Genomic DNA, 19,490 nt, shown 5'->3' on the forward strand with positions numbered 1-19,490 from the left:
AAAACAGGTTACAGTTAAAGCAAAGAAAGATTTTGCCAAAAATTCATGTTTAAGCTTAACAGTTAACACAGTTCCCAATTTCAACACCTTAATAGTACTTGCAACGGCTGTTCAGTACAGGCATACTTAAAGGGCATACTCTTGGCCCTAACCTTAGGTTTTATGAAGTCTAAAACCTAGGAAGGCTGCCTACAAAATCCACAACACATGTACACCTGGCTTTACCTGCTGTAACATGCCAGACAATACCATATAACAACAGCAGCAAAACATTCTAACAATTTCTGAACTCCAAATATGCTTCATCCTCATGAACTGAAGTGAAAGGGACTATAAAGAGATTTCTTTCCACTGATGTTCACTGCCTAGAGCCAAGGAGAATGCACAGTCAAGTAAACTGGATTTCTAGAATTCTCAAGGGATAAAATACCTTGCAAATCAGTTTACTCAAACTCTTGTCCCTTTAACTCAAACAAACAAAAGGACATTAAGGTATTTTCAGGTGAAACTTTACCACAAAACTAACAGGTTTAATCTCGCAGGAAGTGTCCTTGTAGATTTCTAATGCTTACAAAAATGTGATAAGAAAATGGGAGACCAATGAAAATGTGTAAGTGGCAGCCTTTTACAACACCTAGAAGTACTCCCTACAGTTCCCCTTCAAAAAGAACTATTTACATAATAAAGAAGCTTCCTCTATGTTGTCTAATAAACCAATAAAGCAATAAATACTTCTGAGGACAGTAAAGCACAAATCAGTGCCCAACACTGATTCGGATCAAGGCTTTAGCTTTTTTGTACTGCTGCTAGCAGCTTCAATGAGTATAACTTTAGAATACTGACAGATTGTGGGTCTTCTCACTGAACAGACAGATGTTTTAAATGGCACTTAGGGTTTTTAGGTATACCACCACCACCACGAGGGAGCTTAGGCATTAGCTTTCCACAGCTACTGCTTTCTGAAACAGAGGATGTTCAGTCTGTGTATCAGTGACATTTAGAATGCAGAAAGGCTTGAAAAAACATGGGGGGCAAAGACGACATACTATGGAATACCACATTCAGTAGTAGAATTCAACGCACAAACATTCCAACTTCCATTCTAAGTACTGGAATGTAGCCTCCCTGGTGAGATTTATCATGTCCGGACTTCAAATGTACTTATGTAATGGAAGCTGGCCAAGTGTATGCCAGAATTGGGAGCTGTAAGTCCCATTGTACTTACAGCTGTTATATACCAACAAGTATGCAAGTTACATCAGCATTCCAATGTTATCAGCTTGCTTCCTCCTTCACCTCCATTTCAAAGGCCTTCATAGATGATATAGCCCTACTGATAGTCAGGCACTGACTCTTCAATTTATCTAAGGCTCTTTGCAGAAAATGTTATTAAAAGGTTGTTTTGCTTTGGTTTGGGTTTTTTTGTTCTTCTATTCCTGCATATATTGGATAGGTCTTTCCTGCAATCATGAACAACACACTGCATACATTCACTGGTTTTTTAAAGTATTTTTCCCTGGTAGACTGTGCAGATGTCCAGTAGTTTCTCTCTCATTCAAACTGGAGTATATGCCACAATTCACACAGAGCTGTGGATGTTGTTGTGGCTCCCTGAGTAACACTATTTAAATGACTCCTGAGCTAAATCGGCACTGAGTGGAGCCTCACATAACAATAGGTCAGCACCACTGCACTAGAACCTCAATCTCACTTTACACAGACTTCACTTGAACAGGATGGGAACAGCCAACAGACCACAAAACAGATGCAAATCTCACACAAAATGCATTGAACCAGAGCAGCAAACCAACAATAATTCTATTCTTCTAACTTGCCCACAGGAAAATAAATGTTGGAGATGGCTCATCCTGGCCACGCTAGAGAAGTGAAGTGTTTTGATTTAAGCACACTGAATGATTAATAAAGTCTGGCTTCTCATTGATGAGGGATTATGAAGGTTTCTTCCTACTACATGCAATACATGATCAATAGGATACATTAGTTTCAATCACTAAAATGTAAATAAAACCTACCTCAAGGTAGGAGGACAGAGTGGAAAAAAAGAACATAGCACCTTACAGCTAGAACTTGCTTCTCTTTACAGGCCTTGATTCTCAAATTTTTAATTAAATCCTCACACCCATAACCTTTCCTTCTCAATAGCATGCATTAAAAGAAAAAAAAATAATTACCTGTACATTACACCAAACAGTGCTCCAAAATCCAAAGATCCTTTTCTCAAAGTCTAGAAGAGACTTTTAAACAGACCTGTTTGCTGACTTTAATTAAGACTAAGGGTTTGTAAGAAAGGAGCAAGAACATTTACGAAAGCTTATGTGCAGTTATTTGTTACCTTTATTATGAAGTAAGGCAACCTTTTTGTTTTGTGATGCCCACCCTCTAACACACACAAATCTACACCAGGGATGACAAACTCTCTTGGCCCCCCAGGCCAGAACCATACCCATCTCTGGCAGCAGGGTGAGTGGTACAGCATTAACTACTGTGGGGATGGGTGCATCACATGCCCCTCTCTTACCAGCACACATCCCCAGTGGGGCTCCATATGACATAATTCAGCATCAGATGCCAGAAGGAGCCCCATGGTCCGTACCTTTATCAACCTTAGTCTAGACAATTCCACACCCTAGAATAGTGGTTCTCAGCATTTTCAGACTTGAGGCACCTTCTGCAAAATAAGCAGCACTAAACTTCAAATACTAATTAATTTACTACAGTGCTTATCTCCTTGCAGAGGGGCCAGACAGTGGAGGCAGGGGAGTGGCCAGGCAGAGAGCCTGAGCCGGCTCTTGTCTGCTTAGCTCAGGGGCGGGCAATTATTTCAGTCAGAGGGCCACTTACTCAGTTTTGGCAGGCTGTTGAGGGCTGCATAGGTAGCCCCATCCTTTGACAGGTGTCCCACGCCCTGGTCACCATCTTGGGACCAATGTCCCAGGGCCAGCACTGGTAGCGCCCAGGCTGGCAGGGGTCTGTGGAGCCAGGCTGGGCTGCACCAGCAGAAAGAGGGGGAAGCTGGCCTGACTCCATACAGCCCTGCCAGCTGGGACCCTACACTCCTGCCACCCTACTCTGGGCCCTGCCGGCACTGGCCCCGGGACACCAATGCAGGCCCCGTGCTCCTGCTGGCTCCTGCACCTGCTCACTCCCAGTGCCCCCTAGCCCCGTGGTACAGGCGGGGGACAGTGCACAGCCCCAACCTCCTGCTTGCTGGCAAGGAAGAAGCTGGTGCTGAGCACAGGGAAAAGCGGCCCCTCACCTGCCCTGTGGCCAGCACTCCCTACTGCAGGCGCTTGCAGCCCACATGGGGCTGTCTGGAACAAGCACAGGCAGCCCCACGCAGGCTGCAAGTGGCTACAGCGTGGGGCGCCAGCCACAGAGAGAGCGAGGAGCCGCTTTTCCCCCCCCACACACTCAGCACTAGCTTGTAACCTGCCCCCAGTCAGCCTGGGCACCACCAGCTCCAGGCTCACCCGTCAGGGCTGCGCACAGCAGCAGCAGCTGCAGCCCCCACCCCCCCACTTGCCACGCTGGGCAGTGTTAGCTGCTGCTGCCTGCCCAGAGCTTGAACACTGGGCAGCCGACAGGCAACAGTGGAAAACACTGCCTGATGCAGCAAGCGGGCGGGCCGCAGCTGCTGCTGTGGCGCAACCCAGACGGCCAAACCTGGAGCCGGCACGGGGCCCAGGCTGGTAGTGGGGCTGGGTTACAAGCTGGTGCTGAGTGTGGGTGAGGGGGAAGTGACCCTTCATCCACTCCGTACCCAACACCGCACACTGCAGCCACTTGCAGCCCACATGGGGCTGCCTGTGTCTGCTTGGGACAGCCACGTGCAGATTATAAGTGGCTACAACAGGGAGCATGAGCCATGATGCAGGGCAGGGCGTCAGGCATGGGGTCGCTTTTCCCTCCCCACACTCAGCTTTTCCCTGGGCCACTGTTCCCCAGAGTCCTCCCCCCCCCCCCTTACCTGCAGTTCTGGTGCAGGGGCAGCCACATAGTCCCAGGCCAGAAGCTCCAGCTGGGGTTTCTGGCTGGGGGGGTGGGGCCAAGCAGGCCCTACTGCTGTGACAGACCACCAGGCTTCCCCAGAGTCCTACTGCTCTTGGTTCCTGTCATTTCTGACAGGAACCATGGGCAGATAAATATTAATTTTCCAAAATTTTAGGGGTCCAGCAGGCCAGATAGAATGGCCTCATGGGCAGGATCCAGCCCATGGGCCGTATTTTGCCCACCCCGGCTTAGCTGCTCATACCTGGAGCCTGAGCCTGCCCTTATCTGTTTAATCTCCTCACACTTCCTGCAGCACCCTTCAGATGATCCCTAGGAAGCCCAAGCTGCTTCATCAGCCTGGTTGAGAATCAATCCTAGAAGGACCATAGAGTTACAATGCCTAGGAAACTCTGATGCGTTATTAAGGGTGTTCATACATGTGCTCTGGAAGGGGGGGGTGCTAATTAAAGTGCTTGGAGCATCTTGTGCATCAGTATCCCTGCACATCAAAATGGCAGCAGGGCCACTATGGCTAAAGCTCAACTGAGGTTTAGTTAAAATGTGCCACACCACCATTTTGAAACGCTGACGGTAATTGCCACACTCCAGCAGACTTGATTAATTAAGGCACCCTACGGGTCCAAACTTCTTTCCCCAACTACATAGCTAGAAAGGTTAGTGTTACATCACTTCCTGATCATTCTTTTAATCTAATCAAATCATTCCACTTGACCCCAGTGTCTTAAATTTTCCCAAACTGAGGCAAGGACAGGAAGACTGACATTTTGCATAAAATGGATTTCAATACAAAGCCAAACCCATTTTTCTCATAACTTTCTGAAAGGTCATGTGGGCAAGCAGCACTTTTTCCAAATAAAGTCTGACAACTCTGTGTGAAATTGAGGTTCCTAATTACAACTGACATCTCTCAGTATTATACCTGTAGGCAAATCTCCTCACTGAAAAGTGATACATTTGGTGACACCAACAATATGGGGCCCTCCACACTGGAAACCAGCAGGCTGAGTGATGCTCAAGATGGAACAGAGCCAGAAGTCCTGTCAACCTTTCAGCAGGCCCCAAAATGCTAGTTGTAATAAAACAACTTTGCAAAAATCAAATTTCAAGATGTACATGGCTTACACAGTTCAAGAGGAAGTCCCGAATAATTTAAAATACAACCCTCTTACACTTTCTATGACCTGGAGTCTCAAGCAAGACACTAAACCCTACGCTGGTCTCTTCATTTTTACATTGTGCTTGTACTAGAAACATTTTTCTCTATATTCAAATTTTAAGCAGTTAAGCCTACTGGGACACATTATGTTTCACAAGATAGTTGTTTTTTTTTTTGTTTTTTTTTTTTACATAGCAGTAAGGGATATTATATCATTTGTGCTCAAGAAGCACACTGAATCACAGCGACTCTTATGGTTTGAGGAATAATTTGGCAAGCCTGATCTAATTGGTCTCCCAGTTACACCACCACAACAATAACTGCCCTGCGGATTCTTATGAAGTTCCACAGTCAAGTAGAAGAATACCTCAGTAGAAAGCTATTTAACCATATCCTTTTACATTAAGACTTAATATTTCAAATGTTAAGGAAAGGAAGTCTTTGTTAAAAATAGACTCCCACAAAGCATGCAGTTACATGCATGACTAGTCACTAATGCCTGATCCTGCTCACACTGAAGTCAAAAGAAGAAGGATCAGGCCCTTGACTGTTATTTCACTCCAACAGCTTTAGCTGTGTAAGATCTCAAGAAAAAAAAAAAAAAAAACAGTGAACAAGTCAAACACTTTCATAGGACCCTGGTGAAGCTCCCTTAAAATGAGGAATAAGCACGCAGAAAGAGAGAGATGAGTAAACTAGAAGAGAGCTAACAAAATGAAGGGGGCAGGGGAAGGTGAAATCAAATTTTTCTTTAGCACAATGTATTTTACCATAAAAAAAGAAAATGTCAGGTGACAAGTCTTCATTTCACTCATTTCACTAAAAGCTATCATTCCAAAGAAAAAATGCATATAGAGAGAGGATACTGGTGAACTATAAACAAACTATAATTCATCTCATATTCCCCCCCAACCCAAAAGTTTTCAACATTTTTAAAAGGGATAAAATATAGTCAATTGCTTGCCCTCCTTTCCTACATACCTCCAAACATCTTTTAAGCATTTGGTTTTAGAAAAACACAGATTTTATAATGCTCCAGAATTAGCAGGATCATTTTAAGATTTGATGATCCCCAGGTTCTCTCTATATTATGCAGCCTGTTTGACATACAGAATACTATATTTTGGCCTGGTAGCCCCATAGGTTACATCTTAACTTCACTTTGTACAGAAATGTTTCTGGCAATGCACAGTTTTAGGGATATCAAGGAAGCCAAAAGATAAGACATGGCCAGGGATGAACATACATGAAGGAAAAGGCAAACATTATTTGTAGAGCACAGAGAGAGAAATCAGTCTAAGTTTCTCTCACTTTATAGCAAAACAAACCCCAAATTCCTAAAGCCTACAGGAGTCATTTTGCAGAAAACTGTGGCCATAGCAACAGAACTCCTCCATTCATTGGGACAATCACCTGTAGAAAGATGGACAGAATACACTATTTTAGAGCATTCCTCAGGACACTGATAAAGCTCATTTATAAACACATCTGCTTACTCCTGCCAGCATATCTCGCGTGACAGCCTAGATGCACCTCCTTTTCCCACTCCCCTCATGGCAAGGGAACAGAAAAGCAACAAGGAGGAATTCAGCAACTCAAATGCTAGTTTTTGCTGGTCTGGCCCCAAGCAGTGGGTCTGGCCTTTTCACCTCTGTTGCTTATATTACACCTGTTTTCATAAGTCCAGTACAATTAAATATCATCCAGCACTCCATCTCAGAATTGGCTTGGGCAGCCATTCTGTTACAAATGCCTTATGATAGAGATTTCATGCTTTAATCATAAACAGTGTTCTGAAATAGGAGTTTCAAAAAAGAGGTTGTTTTTTGTTTGTTTTTTTTAAAGACACACTTGAACAAAATCCCCCCAAAAGGTAGGCTAGTCAAAATGAGGCTGCATAATTCAAACGCAAAGTATTTTCCAATCTGATGCATGATATGATATTTCACAACATTCAATTATGAAATATCATATTAGTTTGGGAAGCAGTTAAATGTTTATGCAGTAGTGGGGTTAACTGCTTCCCAAACTATCACAGTATCAACTGTGAATTGTATTTCACAAAATTCAATTGTTTTTAAAGTCAGGAAATTCAGCTTACTCAAGCTGTTATCCTTTATCTTCATGACACGTAGTATATTATACTAATAAACAATTACTTTAAAATTTTAACTCTAGCATTCTATGCTTATCATATGCATATGTTTATAAAAAGATACATGTATTTAGGAGTGTGTATACATACACATCTTTTTATAATACCAACTAGGTATAGCAAATAGATTTGAACACAAGAATAAAAGGCTCTTGAGTACATTTAAGACTCTTTTATTCAAAGTGTGAATTCTTCTTAAAAGAAAAATGCAGACAGTTACTACTGCATTTTATAAACAAGCTTGCACGTTCCCACTTCACTGTGGGAGTGGAAATAATTAATTTATAAAAGTAATATTCCCATCAAGAACATCTGCTGAATTCTACCCCCTATTAGCACAGCTGAAAAACATTCAGACCACCATCACCACCTGACAGCAAGAGCTGTTAGTGACTTTTTCATTGCACCCCTCCCCTCCCAGTCAACTCATGAACTAAATAATACGGCACCCTACAGTATGACAACAAGGAAACTTAAAGAAAGCAGGTGACTACAGGCTCGTACATTATTATCTTCTCCTCTACCTCAGAAGTCTTTATTTTACATTCACTAGGATACAGAAAGCTGCTGGACTGCAATACAGAGCAGGAAGAAAGTAGTCAGGTCTTCGAGTGGTAATGCCAAGATGGGGAGAAGATGTCATTCTCACTCAACACCTAACAATAGTATCAAGTACACATGCACACACACTTGTACACATAAATAAATTCAGTTCTCACAGAAACTGTGCACAGTTTTCCTTCTTCAAGGAAACAGATGGGTCAGGAAATATAAAGCAACTCTGCAACACTATAACATGTTTTACACTAAGTAACTAACAGCCTCAGAAATACAAAATTCTGTACAGTTATAAAATTAACATTGTTACAACTTCTATCCCCCCCCTCACCCCTTCACCTAGTTGATCTAATAAAAGATACCATATTTACCCAAAGAACCTTGTCTGCCTGTATTGAAATTTGGGTACCTGACCAAGAGTTTTGATAGATATACTTCTACACTTTATTTTCTTCAATAAAACCCCACTGCTACATAAACATAATTGCTTCCCAAACTAACACAAATGTATTTCTGGGAACTAAATGCTGTCGCTAAGTTGCTCAAGTCGTAAGCTCCTGCTGCTAACCTGTGCAAGTGCTAGCCGACCAAAGTGGTTCAGTTCGACAGTTCACCTTTGCTACCCATTTCTCTAACCTTGTAAATTAGGGACCCAAAGGCAAGTCAAATAAATGGTTCAAAGCCAAGTCCAGCAGACAGCTCTGCTAAACCAAGAAGAAACTAACTGCTATTATGCAAACGTATATTAGAAAGACAAGCTTCCATTGTGAATCTAACAGAGAAAGACAAGTGCACTTCCACAAAAATGCAATACCTTACAACCAATTCAAACCTGAAGGGCAAATGTCAAATATGCTCTTATAGAAAGGAACACATCGCAAGGCAACCTTCTGGATCCAAACATCATGCAGGATGTGGACAAAACTCAGATTCATAAAAAGGAGGTGGGGATAGATAATCACAAAAATTCACAGTGTAGTTAGTGGACACAGCAGAAACATACCCCACCTTTGGCTAATGAAGGCTTTTTGGGGCAACCTTGCAAAAATTCACCTCCAGGCTGCTAGTGTCTGGAGTCTGGCCCCAGAATCAGTGCCAGCTTTTTTTTTCCCTTGGGTCTATTTCTGTTGCGCAGGGAATAAAATAAAGTTTCATTTTTCCTTTTAGAAATAAAAAGGGGGGGGAAAGTCTGGTAGGCCAGATAAAGGTGACAAGCTTTTGGAGATGGGAATTACTAGTCTGCCCACAGGTTGGGGAAGGGAGGGGTGGTAACTGCACATGCAGACGTACAACACTTTGACCACAGAACAGCACCCCTTAAGCCTTGACGCACCCTCAAGAAATTCGAGGTGCCCCTTTGAAAGCATTTTGCAGTTTTTCACTAGAGTTTTGAGTAGGGAAAAAGAATGGAGCCCTTCTTCTGTTGCCAAGACCACGGGAAGACCTCAACAGGTCAAAACGCTCTTGACACTATGGATTCCCGCTTTGCAATCTCCCCCGAGAGGAGGGTCTCCTCCCACGAGATGCATTAGACCCACAGAAAATCTGGCTGGGGAAAGGCCTCAGGAGGCCACCTAGAGCGACTCTCCAGCTCAAAGCAGGACCCCCCCAACCCAGGCTTCAACCTTAAATCCCCTAAGGATGGAGAATAGGCACCACTGCTCTGGACCTGCTCCAGGGCTCTACCAGCCTCCCAGGGAGGGAGTTTCAGGGGTCTACCCTCCACTTCCCGCAGCCTCGCTCCTCGGGCGGCTGCGTGCCGTCTCCTGCACTGTGCCACCCTCGGGGTCTCTTAACCTGGCAGAGGCGAGACGAATCGAGGCGAGGCGCGAGCCCCTCCTCCCCCCCGGCCCGAGCCCGGCGGCGGTGCTGACCTGCATAGAAGCGGATGAGGCAGCCGGTCTCGGGGTCCAGGCCCTCCTCCTGCACCCGCCACAGGTCGCGGAAGCCGAGCTGCGAGAGGTAGTCGTTCTGGATCTGCAGGGGCCGCTCGTGGGCCTCCAGGCGGCGGCTGGTCTCGCCGTGCAGCTGCACATACAGCGCCCCCTCGGGCGCGGGCAGCTCGGCCGGGCGCGGGGGCGGCGGGGGCGGCGGCGGCGCCTCGGCCTCCAGCTCCTCGGAGGAAGAGGACGAGGCGGACGAGGCGGCGCTGCTGTAGGCGTCCAGGCGCCCGGAGGCGCTGCCGGGGCTGAGGCTGAAGCCGTCGCTGTCCGACAGCTCGCCCAGCAGCGAGGGGCAGGAGCGCGGCGGCCCCGCAGCGTACAGCTCGGGGCCGGGCAGCGAGCGCGGCCCGGCGGGGCGGCGGCCGCGCGGCTCCCCCGGCACCCGCACGGCCCCGCAGCCGCCGCCCAGCCGGGCCGCCACCTGGGCCGCCGTGGTGTCCAGCGTGCAGAGCACGGGGCGCGGGCCGGCGCCGCTGCGGCGCTCGCAGACGTGCACGCAGCCCCGCTGCAGGTCCCGCCGCACCCAGTCCCGCTCGGGCGCCGGCAGCGGCTGCAGCTGCCGGGCCGGCTTCAGCCCCGCCGCCTTCCTGTCCAGGCTGCGGGTGGCCGGCGCGGCCGACAGGTTCCTCTTCAGGCGCCCCCGCCGCAGCAGCAGCGAGTTGGCGCCGCCGCCCGCCAGCGCCGAGCCCCCGGCCGCCCCTCGCCTCTTGCGCGGGGCCACGGCGGCGGCGGCTTTGCCCGGCTCAGGCTGCAGCTGCTGCTCCCGCGCGGGCTCCATGGCCGCGGCTGGCGGCTGGGTGCGGGGGCGGGGCGTGGAAGGCCGGGCGGCGCTGCGTTCCGCCGGGGGATTACGAGGCGGCCGCGAACATTCCGGCGCTGTCGCCGCGTTCCGCGCTCCACGCCTCAGCGCCGCTGCCCAGCTGTCGCCAGCGCCATTAGGGTTCCGGCCGCCTCCCTCGCCCGGCCCCGCCCCCTCCGCGTGGGGGCTCATGAATATGTAGCGGCCCCCGCCTTGGGGTGACGCCATGCCGCCCTCCGCCATGCGCATGCGCACTTAGGGGCGGGGCGGGGGGCGCTGGGGATGTAGGCGCGTCCTTCCCGCGTCTTGGCTGAGGCGGCGTTTCCGCTCCCCCCGAGCCCGAGCCCACTTGCGTCTCCCAAGCCCTTGGCTTCCTTTCTGTTCCGTCCGGGCAGAGCTCAAGCCAGCTGCAGGCGTTTTCTTCGCCTGTCCGAAGGGTTTTTGTACCCGCAAAGAAAAACTTTTTCCAACTCTTCGTTGGTGGGGGCTGGTCTGAGAGCGATGCGCTCCTCCCCCACGAGTCCTTGGTTTCTTTTCTGTTCCATCCAGGCAGAGCACGGACCAGCGGCAGATGCTTCCTCCGCCTGACAAACAGTGCTCGTACTTGCGAAGAATTTTTCCAACTATTTTAGTTGGTCTAATAAAAGATCTCCAATTTATTCAAAGAACCTTGTCTCTCAAAAGCAGTCCTGGCTTTGCAGGGAGCTGGACCCTCCCCTCCCCTCCCATCTGTTGCCAGGTGTACAATAATTATCTTATTTGTACACTCATTTCAACCCTTGTACAATTCACCAGCCATGATAGTAAAAGCACTCAAAATGTACGATGGTACCCAGGTTGCAACCGTATTGGTTTACAGGAAAAAAGCGATCGGGGCTCGTGGACTTAGGTGATATTTTTTATTAGACCAACAAGATTTACAATATTTTATTTTACTAGATATCTTTATTAGACTAACAAAATGTACACTTTTGAGGGATATAGGTTGTGGCCATGTAGGTGTAAGAAATGGAGGCAAACAGATCACAGAGCAACTCCCTCGAAAGGACTCAGGAACCAAGGGGAAAAAACGTCCATCCTTTACCTCCCCTGTGCAAAATGAAGTTTCTTTTCTACCTGGGAGAACTTTTACAATCTTTGGGTTTTCCTCAGCCTGACAAGGGTGTTTGGACTCAAGCTTGCAAAGAGAAATTTTTCTGCTACTATTTAGTCAGTCTAATAAAAGATACCACCTCTCGCCTGAGAGTTTTGTTTGGCAATAATTTTTGAGGCAGACAAAACTTGGGCTAGAGGCAATATCTTATTAGACCAAGTAAATAGTAGCAAAAATTTTCTTTGCAAGCTTTTAGGTTCAAAGTTTTGTTCTAATAAAAGATACTGCTTCTAGTCCGAGAGTTTTGTCTGCTTCTGCTTTTTAGACCAACATGGCTACAACCTATATGCCAATAATTTTTTATGTTTTGTCTATTAGATGTTTCAACTTTGACAATGCAGTTCTCACTCTATATTGCTCACTGTAAGGTCCTGTGAGTAATATAAAGTAGATCAGACTTATTTGTGTGCTTATTTGTTTATTTTTTCAGTGTACAATAGTTTTTCAGCAAATATCATTTGAGCTTCTAATATGATAATTTCATATTGGAGACCTGGCAGTACTGCCCCCCACCACCAACCTCCATCCCAAGGCCCATAGGGCTGGGCTCTCTGCTCTCTCCCCTCATAGGGTTGCCAGCCCTCCAGGATTGCCTTGTAGTGCCCAGGAATTAGATATAAATCTCCAGGAGACTGCTGAGAGTCACCTGGGAGATCAATGATAGGACATTCATTAAGGTAAATATTAAATGTTGAGTCCAATGTATACAGTAGTTCAGTGTTTTTTTTAAATGTAATAGTAATGTGCATTTGACTTCCTGACGTAAAATCTACGCACCGTAAGCCATAACTGATATATGCAAGCAGGCAGGCACGTTCGCGTTGTGTGTTGCAGGCACGCTGGCATTCCAGAAACCTTCCAGAATAGATTCAAATAGAGTTGGCAACCCTATTCTTCAGTCTTCCAGCTGCAGCCCCTGCATAGAGCCCTGAGGCCATGGGGGCCAGATTAAGAGCCAAACACAGCCCTGAGATATACTCCCCTTCCCACGTCTCCCTCCAGCCCAAAGTTCTTAGGGGGACGCAGGACCCTGTGGTGCCTCCAGATCCTGTCAACTGTGCTGCAAGGATGTTAGCACTCTTAGGTGTGCAAACATGACTCACAAGATAAACCCGGAGATCCCACATAGGCACACGTCATGTTACCAGTGTTCTGCCCTGCTGTGCTCTTCCTGAGTTCTTTGCAACACAATTGCTCCCTTATTTTTCAGTAGTCAAAAAAAAATGACTGGAAGAGCTGGAGCTTTCCAGGGGGTGCCTCAAGTCTATCAACAGCTGCCTCTAGTCTAACAAGGTTGAGGATCACTGCTCCCCCCTCGAGACCCTCTCAGTCCAGAGGGCCTGGCCACAATGCAAGCTGGAACCCCTGGGCCCTGGTGCTGCCATGTACTGCAACTTTCTCCTTCACATGGTTTAAGCTAGTTTTTAAACCTATGGTAGGACTTTGTCCCCAACTCTGTAGTTCAAAGGAATCTGAAATCTTATCAGGGGCTTTGTTAAAAATAGCTGATCAAGGCAACTATAGGGCCCGGGACACTGATACTGGAATCTATGCTTCACGTCACTAGAAATTCAGTGTTCACAAGTAATTGCCAGTTCATAGCTTCTTAGTGGGTGGTGTGAAGCAATATGGAAGTCTGTCCACCCCATCCATGCAATTAAAAAAAATAATAACCCCTGCTTCTTGTCTTGGTGAAGAGGCCAGGGACTGAAAAGGAAAAGGGTGAACTATGCTTCTCATTCCTTGAGGATGGTCAGAGCCAGGGGGAAACATACATTTGTGAGGAAACTTGTGCAGCTGCTCTGTGTGTTTGATGAACAGAGACAAGACTTTGTTGTTTTTTTTAAATGGATAGAGGAAACAGTGAAGCTGTACAAAAGACTGGATAGAGTTTAACCAAGCAAACACATTAATTTTAATACTGTACAGACACAGTTCTTTCGTATTTACTTAGACAATCCTCTTCTGGAATTCACAGGTGGAGTTTTAGCTAAATAATATCAGCTAAATTATGCTCTAACTTTTGAATGTACTTTAAAAATATGATTTATAAAGGTGTCAATCAACATTTTGCCAAATATTTGTTAGAAACACCCCAGGCAGCACTAAACAGATAGCCTTTGGCAGTTAACCAAGTAACATCAGCATGAAGAGAGGAATAGGCTGCAATCAGACCTAGACAGGTTACAGGGGTGGGCGGATGAGAGTAGGATGGGATTCAACACCGACAAGTGCAAGGTGATGCACCTGGGGAGGAAGAACCAGCACCATACCTATAGGCTGGGGAACTCCCTTCTTGTCCATGCAGGGACAGAAAAGGATCTTGGAGTCATCATTGATGCCAAGATGAACATGGACCAGCAGTGTGGGGATGCAGTCAGGAAGGCCAACCACACCTTGTCATGAATCCACAGATGCATCTCAGGAAGGTCCAAGGAGGTGATCCTCCCCCTCTGTGCGGCACTGGTCAGGCCGCAGCTGGAGTACTGCGTCCAGTTCTGGGTGCCACACTTCAAGAGGGATGTGGACAACATGGAGAGGATCCAGAGGAGGGCCACTTGCATGATCAGGGGGCAGCAGGGCAGGCCCTATGAGGACAGGCTGCGGGACCTGAACCTGTTCAGCCTCCACAAGAGAAGGCTGAGGGAGGATCTAGTGGCCTGTTACAAACTAGTCAGAGGGGACCAGCAGGCACTGGGGAAGTCCCTGTTCCCCTGAGCACAACCAGGAGTGACTAGAAATAATGGTCACAAGCTGGCAGAGGGTACTTTCAGGCTAGACATCAGGAGGCACTACTTCACTGTCAGGGCGGCTAGGATCTGGAACCAACTTCCAAGAGAAGTGGTGCAGGCTCCTACCCTGGGGGTCTTTAAGAGGAGGCTAGATGTACACCTTGCTGGGGTGGTTTGACCCCAGTACTCTTTCCTGCCATGGCAGGGGGGCAGACTCAATGATCTGCTCAGGTACCTTCCAACCCTACTAACTATGAAGCTATAAGAGGTCTTCCCTAAAGAATGTATCTTAAAAAAAATGTTAGTTTGTATTAAATAGGTGTCCAAATTACAGAACGAATACAGTAATTATGCTCACAATTTATTTTCACTGGTGACAGCTGTCCCTTTGAACCGAGTGATTTGTAAATGAATTACTCTGTCCTGAATCTGCAAAAATCTTGTCTATACCAACTGCAAGCAAAAGCTTCTTTGGAGTTATTTCTAAACTGAGTAACCAGAATCACATCCAGAAAACTAATTAACAAAAGTTAAGTGCAGCACTCAGCCAGTATAGGCAACCTTTGAAGGGAGTAATATGCAGCAGAAGTGCAGCACTGTCCAGTGTTTCTGTCTACTTCTCCACTAGTTTTCCTGCTGTAAGTAAACTTTGATACTGTTACTAAATTAGGATACATGTTTAAGAATGAGAGGCCTGTAAAGCACTAAGGGTAGACATCTAAGTGATTCCAGTTAACTTGTGAAAGATTGTGAAGGGTCAAGAAAAAGACTATTGGAGATGAGAAGGTTTGAAAAGGAAGAACTGAATATTCATCAGCACTGACCCAGTGTATCTCTAGTGTGGTTTAGTAGACTATTTTTTCTACGGAGAGAGAATTTGCCTACAGAGAAAGAGGCAAGTTGGCTTTACACTGAAACAGAAGCCAAGGCAACCATGTCAAATAAAGCAATATCATAACGTTTTTCTTTGTATAAAGCCTGTTTTCAAAGTAATGTAGGATTTCATCAATAATGATATGACCGAGGGGTTTTTTGTTAAGTTCAGCTTGCAATTGCTCTTGTCATTTCTATGCACAGTTGCCATGAATGTGAAAGCAAATTGGCTTTGAATACATAAAAGTGACAAAGAGCCAGCAATTTGTTCCTGCGCTTACCCAAGTCATGGGCTTAGTCACAGTGATTGCATGTATACACATGTTCACTGCAGATTTTGCTCATCTAAGACCATGTTTTAAGTAGTGGTCCCTTGGAGCATGCCACACTGCTTTCTCCAGGCTGTCTCCTAAACTGGAAGCAATGTAGCAGTGGCACAGGGGAACCTGAGGCAGGTTAAGCAGCCAATCTACATCATGTGGCATGCTTATGGGCATCACTGATGGGGCACAGTAAGTTTGTTGTGTAGATACACCCCAAACTTGTTAGGCTTCTTCAAGACAGCTTTTAAGGAATTGCTTAAATCTGTCCCTTATTCAGGGAAACTCATGACCATGTTTACTTTTAGCAATGCTGCAGTGGTGTTATAGCCATGGTTGTTGAGGGAATATGCATGCAGCAAGATTTGCTTTCTCTGCTTTCTGTTTATTTTGTTGGACAACTCTATAGAGGGAGAGATTTAATTTAATTCAGTTTAAAACATTTAAACTGCATTTAAATATAAACTTTTACTTCGAGTTCATACAGGCTTAGGGGTGATTTTGGGATAGAGATGCTTTCCCAAACTGAGGCCTCAGACACAAATGCTACATATCATGTAACTGACTATATTTGCATTTATGCTTTCAGGGTATGGGGGTGCACACTGAAATTTTGTTTGGTATGTACTTTCTGTTTCCAAACCCCTAAAAGTGTTTTGATGATAATCTATCCACATTTTCAGATCCAAAACCTTTTGCAGGTAGAAAACCCTGAGCCATTTACAGTACTTAATACTACTGCAGATTTCTGAGCACTGTAGTGAAGGATGGAGCAACATAATTAGAGTCCAGAGGAGAGCCACGTGCATGGTTAGAGGTCAAGAGAATAGGCCTTATAAGGAGAGGCTGTGAGCCATGGGACTCTTCAGCCTGGAGAAGCAAAGGCTCAGGGCTGACTTGGTGGCAGCCAATACATATATAAGGGGTTTGTGTCAAGAACTGGAAAAATGTCTCTTCGTCAGGGCACCCCAAGGAAAGACAAGGTGTAATGGTCACAAACTGCTGAAAGACCATTTTAGGCTGGACATAAGGAAAAACTTCTTTACTGTCTGAGTCTCCAGAGTCTGGAATAGACTTCACCCAGAAGTGGTGTGAGCACCTACTTTGCATACCTTTAAGAAATGCTTGGATGCTTATCTTGCTGGGGTGTGATCTGACCCCAGCTGACTTTCTGCTTCTTGGGCAGGGGGCTGGACCCGATGATCTCATGAGGTCCTTTTCAGCCCTAAAGTCTGTGAAATCTATTAAATTATTTCCCTATTGCAAATGGAAAATACAGAGTAACAGACATGAAGTGTTCTGACTAAGATCACCTACTGAGTCACTAGCAAAGCTAAAAGTGGAGCCTAGTTCCCCTACATCCCAGAAGGAAGATTTTGGTCAAATATGTTACATTTCTTTTTTGCTCTCTGAATGAGAACCTTGTCAATAAATTTATCTGGCTTGGAGGGCTGGGCAGAGTTCCTATCAGGGTTTTAGTCTAGTAACGTTGATTATTGGGACTCTTAAGTAATGCAAGTCTCTCTCTAACCCAAGAATGTAGGACCTCTGTCTTGCAAAGTTTCCAGTTCTCAACAGGCATGGGAGTTTGAGGCTCAAACTAATTTCTCTTATATAGTTAGAACATACTGCCTTCAATAAAATTTCCCTAAATAGTAAATATTGTCAATTGTATTTTTGAGAACTCTGCACTGGAAATATGTGATTCTTCATAAAACACACAGGCTGCAATGTGTTATCAGTATATGGAAGCAGGTTTGCATCACAAATATAAGGCGGCCACACTCATTTTCACTACATCTGTTGCTCCCAATGCACCAATACAAAGGCCTTGATCCTTTGTCACATCATATGCATAGACAGAGATTTAAAAAACTAAACATCAGCTCATATACATTTTCTCACTTATTCAAGACAATCAGCAGGTGAGAAGGAGTTGTGATACTGCTGAAAACAAAACTTGAAGAAATAAACTAAGGAATCAAGTAAGCTTTATTCAGGGTATTATCTACAGTTGTATATTAGATACAATGCTAAGCATTCCAAAATATCACTTTAAATATTACCTTAAAATAAAAGCAACACTTATTCAAGATTCTATTTTTAATTTGAACTGACCAAATCTCAGATCCAGACTTCAGAGATGAAAGCTTAGAGTTCACTAATCCCCTTGCCCAGCCATCTACTTCTCAGTCTTGAACTACTGTTTTATTTTTCATTTAAAAGGAAATGTATTTAATTTCCTTTGAACATTAAAAAACTAAAAGTCTGTCTTTCAGAAGCTTATCATTCATTTTTCTCAGTTTTTGTTTTTATCTTTCACATATTTGCTTTAACAAAACCACGTTTGTTGTAGTTCAGAGTCCTACAACCAACTCCTGGAAGTACAAGTTCATCATCATTAAAATAGAACAGTGTTCATATGGATTCCAAAAGTCATAACCCAAGGCAGTGACTTAAACATGGCTGTTCTGAACAGTTATGACTGGCAAATTTGGAATGACCCAGGATGTATAGCAGTTTTTTCAACAGTAGCACCATTGTCAGCTGTTTCATCTAGTATACTCCCGTGGAAAGAAAGAATCCATAAACATCCTAAATCATTCAGCTCACTGTATTATTAAAAAGGGAGTTTGTAAATAATGGGTTTGTTATACAAAACCAAATACTACTCCATTGATATCTGGCACTTCTTTCAGAAATTCCCCTATTTGAAATATTAATCGAATACATGTTGATGTGAAAGTACATGCATCTGAAGGAGAAACTGGGACATAGGCAGTCAAGGCTTGATGCTAATGAGCCACAAGCTAGGGGATCAGAAGCAGGTAGTGTCAGGAACCAGAAGCAGGAATCTAGACTGAAACAAGCAAGGAAGATATGAGCAAAGCAGTCCAGACTGGAGACAAGAGACCTGGGCTGGAATCAGAAACAAGGAGCCAGAAGGCAGGAACCAGAGACCAGAACTAGGAGCCAGAAGCCCAGAGCCAGCCAGCCAGACAGACATCTGCTTTGAGCAGGGGGTTGGACTAGATAACCTCCCAAGGTCCCTTCCAACCCTAATTTTCTACTATACAGGAGCCTGCTATGAACTGAACAGAGCTGTGGTTTTTGGCCCTTCTTGTAAAAATAATTTGGGCCAGGGGTGATAGTTTAGACCACTGGCATCCAGGCGCACTCAAGTAACCATGGGCAGCTGAGCTGAGGATTAATTAGCTTGCCCACTACTCTGACTCTTGACAGTATCCCCCTCTCTGAGGGACCTTCCAGGAGCCTTAAAACTAGGATTCAGGTTCTCATGGTTTCCACAATTCTGGGGACAAGCTTTTGGGGCTCTGGGGACACAACCAGAAGAACCTGCACAATTCTGGGGAAGTTGCTCCACTGTCAGAGGTATGGCCAGGACACAGGCAGTCAGAACTTGGCACTAGTGAGCCAAAAGGGAGGAGATGAAGAGCAGACAAGATCAAGAACCAGAAACAGAGGTCCAAACTGGAGCAAAGAAAAAGGAGTCAGCAAGGCAGGAACCAAAACACACCCATACCCCAGAAACTCAGGGCCAAGCAGGTATCTGCCATATGCTGAATGAGTTGTTGCTGTTATAAGCAGACAGCCATGCCCTAACTGGGGTCTGCTGGCCACCAGGCCCACTCCGGTAACCGGGACCATGTGGGGTCTCATTAGCCTGCCTGCTGCTCTTGCTCCTGACAAGTTTCAATATGTTTTTTATTGATCGTCTTCTACTGTTGGGTGCAGACATTCAAAAGCC

At 45.7% G+C, this 19,490-nt stretch overlaps 1 protein-coding gene across 1 annotated transcript in view; it reads right to left on the bottom strand.

Annotated features, from left to right (window-relative positions):
- The window catches only part of PHLPP1 (PH domain and leucine rich repeat protein phosphatase 1), a 203,883-nt gene extending 193,012 nt beyond the window's left edge, over nt 1–10,871 (bottom strand). Inside the window, exon 1 of the mRNA XM_090039305.1 lies at nt 9,776–10,871. Coding sequence (XP_089895431.1) covers nt 9,776–10,871 — 1,096 coding nt within the window. The remainder of the gene's footprint in view (nt 1–9,775) is intronic.
- Between the last annotated feature and the right edge of the window lie 8,619 nt (nt 10,872–19,490).

Source organism: Crocodylus siamensis, chromosome 3 (assembly GCF_052110815.1).
Source record: "Crocodylus siamensis isolate JL-2025a chromosome 3, ASM5211081v1, whole genome shotgun sequence".
NCBI lineage: Eukaryota > Metazoa > Chordata > Crocodylia > Crocodylidae > Crocodylus > Crocodylus siamensis.